Source organism: Gracilinanus agilis, chromosome 1 (genome assembly GCF_016433145.1).
Source record: "Gracilinanus agilis isolate LMUSP501 chromosome 1, AgileGrace, whole genome shotgun sequence".
NCBI lineage: Eukaryota > Metazoa > Chordata > Mammalia > Didelphimorphia > Didelphidae > Gracilinanus > Gracilinanus agilis.
The window spans coordinates 561,169,129-561,178,533 of record NC_058130.1 but is presented as its reverse complement, the minus strand read 5'-3'; the positions used below and the strand labels follow the sequence as shown (position 1 = coordinate 561,178,533).

Sequence of the window (9,405 nt, the reverse complement as noted above, 5' to 3'; positions counted from 1 at the left end):
CTTTTGCATGGAAGCAGATTTACTTCCTTGATTCTGTTTTGCTCAGGCTAATGCTAAGGTTAATTCCCATTCTCCAAGCAAACAATACCAACAAGAATGGCATAGATGGGGGAGAAGGGGAAAAAAAGGAAAGAGTCAACCTGGAATTTAGAAATATAACATAGACAGTCTAAAGTGGATTAACCACATGTGGATAATTGGGTGTTGGTTATCATTCCAAACAAAGCAGAGAGAAAAGCATGCATCTTATTTTTGAAGTGCAAAAAAATATGCAAAGTTAACCCATGGCTAGCTTTGTAGTTTTCCTACCCACAAAACTATCCACCTCCCTACATCAACTATCTGTTTTTGTCCAAAAAGGAAATGAGAAAGAAAAACAAAATAAAAATAAAACAGTTTTAATACTTAATAGGGAACCCACAGGTCATTCTTAGTCCATAGCAACAAATAATCTCTTTGAAGGTTTTCCTCATCTCCTGGCTGCGGAAGGCATAGATCAGAGGATCGATCACAGAGTTACACATGATAAGTATGAGGTACATGTTGAAGTGGGACATGAAGCAAATACAGTAAAGATTCTGGGGACAAGAAATCATGAGGATGAGGTGGAGGAAGAATGGAGCCCAGCAAACAATGAAAACACCAAGTAACATTGTCAAGGTGATGGCCCCTTTCATGCTGATCCTCTGCCTGACCGAACTATAGCCTGACAGGGCTGCAATCCGCTTCACATGAGTCCGAGCCAAGAGGAACATATGGATATATAGAGATACCATAAGAAACAGCATGGTGAAAAACATGGTAATGAGACAAATGATGACATAAGTAGACTCATAGTAAAGGATGAAGATGATGCCGCAACCAGTACAAAATGTCCAGATGCAAGCAATGATAATCCCCGATCGCTTCACTGTCATGATGTTGTGGTAACGCAGGGCATAGAAGATGGTGACATACCTGTCCACTGCAATAGCCAACAAACTACACATGGAGGCCACCACAGAGATGCAAATCATAGAATCAAATACATTGTCTATATGGCGCACAAAAGCATCTTCCATCACCAGATGCTTATTGTTTATTAGGTATATTGTGATGGTCTCCCAGGCATTGGACACACTCACTAGCATGTCTGCAACAGCTAAATTGCACACAAAGAAATACATGGGAGAGTGTAAGTTCTTGTTCTTGACTATGGCACCGATGACTAAGATGTTCTCTAAGAGGCTGACAATACCAAGGGTCAGGAACACCTCGACAGCTATGCCCACTTGCTCACAGGGTGATAACTTGCTCTTGATCATGGGTCCTGACATGTTGCCCCCCAAAGAGCTCAAGTTAAGATCCAAGGTTTGCAGGAAAATAGAAGAGTTCATCATGAGAGGAAGAGACTCTCTTCTTTCCAGGGAATTTGCTGTACAACAGGTTAGCAAATATATGATCCAGAGAGAACAGTCCTACCAAAAAGAGAGAACAGCATGACATAAGCAAGCCCAAGCCAGCAGAGACAAATAGAATAAAATACTCCTAATCGTCTCCCTCTAGTTATATCTCCTTTATTGAATCTCTGATAATTTTGATAATGCCTAAAAATAATGTGTGCTCTGGAATTTGATTGGACTTCCTGATACTCTTTTCTTTTCTGTTGCCACCCCACTTACAAGAAAAGATCATATACAATAAAACAGATTTTCTCCGGTCATGTCCCTTCTGTTCTCTCTACTTTGGGAAATATTATGCTAAGGGAAGATGTGCACCCTTCGCCAGAATCCCACCTGGTATGAGAGACATACATCTGCTCTCTCAGTGCTGGTCCTGACTCTTTTAAATCTGATTAAGTCCCAATTTTGAAAACTAATTGATATCATTTCATTAGCTTCTTCATGTTCATCTTTGGGGTCCCTTCCTCCATGGCAAAAACATAGGTTTGTATCTACATTTAGGAAATTGAGAGGGGAAGAACTAAGATTTGTTTCCCTCCACTGAATATTATCTTTTCTCACTTTGACATTTCTTGAGAAATCATTTTATTCATTTCATAAAAACATATGAACAGGGAAGGGCTCCAAAAATACTAGCTCCTAAAAAAAGAAACTTCATTCCCCCAGTTACACAACTGCTTTCTGCCCCATTGTGATCTAAACCCTCCCTTTGCCCTCTAAACCAATAGCACAGTTTTGCTTTCTTTTCTTTCCTTTTCTTTGAGGAGGGGGGGGGGGGGCTAATAGTGTTCAAATTTCCCTCATTTTTCCTCTTGAGAATGAACCCAATAAATACTATTAAAACTGCCATCACATAGTACTGTACAGAATAATTAGCCATGGTCCCTCCTAAGGGAACTCAATCAGTCGTATTCCTTAGCAAAGTATCTTAAAGAACAGCTTAAGAAATAGTCACTGAGCCACGCTAGTCGCTGCTCACAACCTTCTATGACTAAAAGTTAAGAATGGATTCACATTGCTCCTGACAGCCTTTCAAATCAGTAGACAGTTGTAGCTATTTACCGGTACTGTTCCTTCAGCATTTACTTCTGTTCCCAGACAGCACTCTTTCTCCCCCAACTGTTGGAAGTTGCAGTTCTCCCAGGACACCTCGAATCTATAGGTTGTGATGTCTGCCTGGAACAAGATGCCATCACCGGGGAAGGCAGGAATTCTCAAATCCGGAGAGCAAAAGCATCAATTACCTCCACTCCAGTGGCCCTTATATAGACTCGCAGAGTTATTGACTCTCCTGAGCTCAGCTGAAGACTCCTCCTCCCTCCCCCCTCTCCCAGTCTTCCCTCCTTCTCTAGTTCCTCCGTCCTTTCTACCAACTTACTCTTTTAGAGTGGCTTCTGTGACTAATGAAGCCTTGGGCTGCCGGTACCACCTAGTGGCCCGCAGTTGTAGGGCAGCTCCCCAGATCCATTAATAAACCCTTTTCAATGAGGGATGGCTAATTCTTTATTACATCCTAAAGATTAAGTCGTCTTCTCCTAATCTCTTTAAAGAAATCTTTCCAAACGGCATTTAAAAAAAATTTTTTTTTTTGCTGCTAATTTAACTAGTCAGGCTGTTCATGTTCCTTTCCCATTCCTCCTTCAACTTATTAAAAATCAGTCAGCCCTCAGTGGTTCTCAGAAAGCTTCCATTTCTCAAATCCCTCTTGTAAACTATTTCTTCCATGAAGCCTAACCGTATTTATGCCCCATCGGAGCTTGGCTGAGAGAAATAAAATCAAGAAGTGTGACTGTCCAATGCATCACCTTATTCCATGATTTTATTACTGAACCAGACTGCAGAAGAGTTTAACCCTTGCAAGCAAGGATCTTGCATGCTGCTAAGCTCTAAATTCACAGAAGCATAGATATAGATTTGGAAAGAAATCATTCAGCATGCCTCCCTCCCTATTTTATGGATAAGGAATCCAAGACCCAGCAAGGTTAAGTGACTACCTGAAGTCACACAGTTAATAAAAATTAGAATTTGGATTGGAAGTTCATTCTATCCAAATTTAACACATAATTCAGATTCAAGTGGCAAGTATTTATCATTCTCCTTCCTTTCCATCTGCTATGACTCCAATCCCCTGGATAATTCTCCATACTACCTGAAGGATTTCAATACCTGGCTCACAGTCTTCTGCTCCAGTTCAATTCCTACTCTTCTGCTAGGAAATTCAACACATTTACTGATGTCCCTTCAACTATTCTTATCTCTCTTATCTCTTAATCCCATCAACTCCTACGACCTGCTTCTCTGTTCCACTTCAGCTACACATAAGGATGGTCACACTCTTGATTTCCCATTATTGAGCAAAAACTTTGCACTTTCAGATAAAAAAAAAAAAATCTGATTTCTTTGGGGCATGGGCCTAGGAGTGATATAAATTTCCAGAATGGTTGGAGCAACGCACTGCTCCACAAACAGGGTGCAGTATAATTGTTTTTTTTCAAAATGCCTCCAACATTTGTCATTTTCTGCTTTTGTCATCATCAACAGTCTGGTAAGCATAAGGTAGAGTCTCAAAGTTGCTTTAATTTTTATTTTTCTAAATATTAATAATTTAGTGTTTTAATATAATAGGTAATGGTTTGAATTTCTCTTTGAAAATTTCCTGTTCATATCTTTTTTTAAAATGAAACCCTTACATTCTGTATTGGAACAAATACTAGCATATATATATATATATCCAGCAGAGAAGTGGTAAGGGATAGAAAATTGGGGTTAGGTGAGTTGCCCAGGGTCAAACAGCTAGGAAGAATCTGAGGCCAAATTTGAACCCAAGAATTCCCATCTCCAGGCTTGGCTCTCTATGCACTGGGCCACCCAGTTGCCCCTATTCATGTCTCTTTTTTTATTTCCTTCTAAAATTTTTTCATTTTATCATTAATAGAATTTATTTCCAGGTCTCTCAGAATCTCCCTGCATTTCTACACCATAGAAGGCATAATCCAGCAATAGATAATGTATATATAGATTATGTCTTTCATGTTTTCATTTTTCAGCTCATTCTCAGGAGGTGGACATTCACAAGTTATTCTTTCAAGATTAAATCTGTAACTGTTCATAATATTCTCTTGGCTCTACTCATTTTGCTCTTCACTATCTCATGTATTTCTTTCCAAGTTTTTTTTTTTTATTTAACCTGATCATCATTTTTTACAGTGTTCATATCTTTTGACAGTTCTTCAGGAAATGGCAATAAATGCTTGTTGGTTGATTGATCTTGATCTTCTAACTTCAAGGGACAAGTGTTGTCCCATATTTCAAACATCAAAAGAGACAAATTTCTATCTGGAGCTATCTGAACCTACAACTACACAAAAGGAGGTATATGTAACATTGGGCTTATCTTTCTATGAAGCAATTTGTTATCTAATTAGTTGAAACCACACACTCCTGGCTGTTCTGTTATCTAGTGTCTTTATCTGACTCTTTGCAGAAGGCTTCTTCAACATTACCTTTGACCTTATTATAGAACTCGTGCATTTTCCTCTCTTGATCCCTTTGGGTGTCTGGCTTTGAACCTGTTTGATTAACTACTGAAATGTTTTGATTTTTTTTGAGGAGGTGGGGAGAGGAGGTTGAGATGGGAATCTTTTTTTTTTTATTTCAATAGCATGTCTGAGTCATCTTTCTTCCTTCTTTCCTTCTTTCCTTTTTCATTCCTTCTTTCCTTCCTTCCTTCCTTTCCTTTTTTTTGAATAAACATGCTTTGAATGGAACCCTGGCTTTATTGCTTCTTTCTTTGCTAATATGCAGCACAAATCCTCTATAAATGGGTCATTATTCTGAAATCACCTGCATTGCTGTTTCTAGACTTTCTTTTCTTTTTTTTTAAACTCTTACCTTCTGTCTTGGAGTCAATACTGTGTATTGGTTCCAAGGCAAAAGAGAGGTAAGGGCTAGGCAATGGGGTTTAAGTGACTTGTACAGGGTCACACAGCTAGGAAGTGTCTGAGGACCCATTTGAACCCAGGACCTCCCATCTCTAGGCCTGACTCTCAAGCCACTGAGCCATCAAGTTGCTCCTCTAAACTTTCTTGATGCTCCTTCCTCTTCGTTCTTAAAGAGTTTGCGGACACAACAGAAGTCCTAAATATTAGTTTGGTAGGTATTTTATTTTGTTTGTTTTTGCAATCGTTCTTCCATTTCTACTTTTGTTTACTTTTGGAATACTGACTCATGTCATCTTTGGAGATGAAGAGAATGAATGGGAAAGCATCTATTATCTTTATTATGTACCTATTATGTGCTAAGCAGTCAAGCTACAAATAAAAAAGTAAAGCTGTCTTTGAAAGCAAGAAACTCATATTCTACTAAAAGGAAATAATATACTTATGAGAGGGGCAGCCCGGAGAGAGTGCCTGAGAAGGCACAGAGATGATGATCTGATCCATAGGACAATCAACTGACACGTCTTTTCTAGGCACAAGACTAAAATGGGGAGTACAAATTTGTTTTCTGGGGCCAATCAAGAGATGCAAAGTGGGTTAGAAATCAAATGACAAGGGGAAGCTAGATGACTCAGTAAATAGAGAGCCAGGTCTGGAGAGAGAGGAGATCCTGGGTTCAAATAGCCTCAGACATTTCCTAGTTATATGACCTTAAGCAAGTCATTGAACCCAAATTGCCTAGCCCTTATGGCTCTTGGAACTCCCTTGGAACTGATATTCAGTATCAGTTCTAAGACAGAAGGTAAGAGGTTTTTGTTGTTTTGTTTTGTTTTTTAAGAAAGAAAAAAATAAATCAAATGGCAAGATGGCTGAGTAGATATCTAGATGGAATATGAAGCATGATCAGGTCTGGTGGTCTATGGATGGCTAAATATAATGGGCTATTTAAGTTTTCACTTACTCAATCCGCAACTGAGAAATTTCATCCTTGGGCAAGAGTTCCAAAGCTGAGTGGATTAACTTCCTTGGGGAGTGGGGATGTTTTCTTCCGGTGGTCTGGAACAGAGAAGCTATTCCAGGTGGAGAAAAATAGATCAGCAGAGACAGCAGGGTTAGACATCAGAAATGCATTGCAAAATTTGGAACTCAAAATGCAAGAGAATCAATGCTAAAAATTGTTTCTACATGTAATTAGGGGGAAACAAAATGTTACTAAAAAAGAAATATTAAAAAATAAATGCATTATAGAATTTCTGGGAATGTCAATGTAAAACTGTGTAAATGAGCTTACCTTTAAAATATATTACAGTCTTACTATTAAAATTGGGAAATGGCTAAATAAGTTATGGCTTTTGAATGTGATAACATACCACTGTGTAGTAAGAAATAATGAGCAGGTTAAGTTTATGTTTTTATGTTTAAATTTTTTTATATAGAAACAGTTTTTGACAATTATTATCTGGCAATTCATAATTCAGATTCTCTCCTTCCCTTCATCCCCTCCTGCCTCCCTGAGGCAGTTAAAGATCTGGTATAGGTTATACCCCTGCTGTCACAAAATACATATTTCCATATTCCTCATGCCATGACAGAAGACACTAGCACATGTACAATAACAAAAAACTCATAAAGAAAACAAAGTGAACAATTAAAAAACAAAGTAAACAAAAAAAACTAATCTGCTATCAGATTCCAACTCCTTTGAAGACATTAAGATAAATAAAAAGTCATCCTTGCCCTCTAGGAGCTCTACTTCCTTTATTTAGTTTTTAAACAGACATATCTGCCCCCAACTAAAGCAGTATTGGGAAATTATTGTTCTTCAGTCATTTCAATTGTGTCTAATTCTTCGTGATCCCATTTGGAATTTTCTTGGCAAAGATACTGGAGTGGCTTACCATTTCCTTCTCCAGCCTTTTTTACAGATGAAGTAAGAGAGGCAAACAGGTTTAAGTGACTGGTCCAGAGTCACATAGCTAGTAATTGTCTGAGGTCAGATTTTAACCAGGCCCAGCTATCTACTCTATCTACTGCACCACCTATTGGGAAATACTATAAGGTTGTTAGCCTGGCAGACTAAAAAATACCATCTATATAATTTTTTACTTTATCTTGGCAAGGAGTTTGCTAATGTCTCTCATAATAACTTTGTGAATGATAAGAACAAATATTGACTAAATAGTGATACAGTTCAGTGGATTCATAGCCAGTTGAATGGGCAGGCCCAAAAAGGATTTACTAGTGGATCAGAGTCAGGGAAAGTTTCTAATGGAAAGCCACAGGGCATGTTCCTCAGATCTATTCTAGTCGTTATTTTATTATTGATGAAGGCAGTCAAGCAGACCTGAATTCAAAAAGAGCTAAGTCCAAATCCTGCCTCAGATTCTTACTTACTGGCTATATAATCCTAAACAATTAACCTAACATTTTTCCCATATAGACAAAATAGTTTAATAGTCAAGATGAATATGAATAAGGCACTTGCAAGGAATTGTCCAGAATGTTTTTATGAAACTGAACAAGAACAGAAAAACATATATATATATAATATACATGTATATTATATATATATATATATCAGAAGAATGAGTAAAAGAGAAAAAAGAAAAAATACCAATTATACATCCCTGCCATGAGAAAGAAGGTCAGCATAGTAATGGAACAATTATGTTACAGATTAGAATAGTTCTGTGAGTTGCCTATTTCCTCATCTGTAAAATGGGGGTAATAATAGCACCATAACAACCTTACTTGTTATGAGGATTAAATGAAATAATATTTTTAAAGTTCTTTGAAAACTGAAAGTGATATATTAGTACTATCTATTTTTATTCGTGAAGATGATAGCATACTTGGCAAGTCTATCAAATTCGTGGATAATAGCATCACGGTCCAAAAAAGATGCCAGTATTGTGACTCTGGACCAAATCAGAACACATCACATAACAAGGACAATTAAGGAAACTTGCTTTGGTAATCTGAAAAGATAATATGTAGAAGAATAGATAGATGGATAGATAGATGGATGGATGGATAGATAGATAGATAAGAATATGTGGATGTATATCTATAAATATAGATGTATTCCTCTTAAAATATTGGAGAAGTAACCTGTGAAAGGGGAAATAAATTTATTCTAATTATGTGGTACCCTTGAAAAAATGAAAGTCAGGTCGAATAATTGGTTTGGGAGAAAGAATTAGCTGTGTTTTAGATATGATGAGGAATAAATGCCTAAGGGACATTCAGTTTGAGATGTCCAATAGGCAGTTGGTGATGAGGGATTGACATTCAGGAGGAAGAATAAGAATCATCTGCTTAGAGATAATTAAACCCTTGGGTGCTAATGAGTTCATCAAATTAGGGAGTAGAGAGAAAATAAAAGATAGCTTAGAACAAAGCATCACAATATTGGAAAATAAAGTGTACAAAAAGTTTCCATAGACATTGTAGTGATCCAAACTCTATTAACTAAAGGAAAATCATTTTCTCTAATTTAAATAGCTAAAATCAGTAAAATTAAATAGGGTTGACCAGCCAATGCCATGTACGACAGTTTTGTTATGTATCCTGCACAATCACTTTTCTTATTGTAGAACCTCATCAAAGAGGAAATAAAGAAATAAAAAAAAATCCTAATCTTTCAAAAATTAGCATTTTTTAAAGTTTGGGCATGGTTTGACTTCAACTTGTGTTTTTATCAATACCGTTAAATTGCCAAGTTGAAAACATCCTCCAAAGATACAGAAAGAAAGGCAATTCTTCTGTAACCTTTAATCTTAGAGAACTGCCTAAGGCACTCGGAAGTTAAATAACTTTCTTGTAGTCCAACAACCAGTATGTGTCAGCAGCAGACTTTGAACTCAGTTCTTCCTGACTTCAAGGCCAATCTTATATCCAGTAAGACAAGGTTCACCCTGGAGACTTAAAATTTGGCTAGTGTTTCACATTTAATATTTTTCTCTTTCTAGTCTGTTACCTTTAGGGAACCTGGAGAGAAGGAGCCAGGAATGAGGGAAAGGAAA

General features: G+C 37.3%; 1 protein-coding gene across 1 annotated transcript; it reads right to left on the bottom strand.

The window, feature by feature from the left end:
* Window positions 1-398: 398 nt before the first annotated feature.
* Window positions 399-1,379, bottom strand: MC5R (melanocortin 5 receptor). Its single transcript, XM_044658083.1, has one exon. The coding sequence runs from the start codon at window positions 1,377-1,379 to the stop codon at window positions 399-401; it is 981 nt and encodes a 326-aa protein (XP_044514018.1).
* Window positions 1,380-9,405: the final 8,026 nt, after the last annotated feature.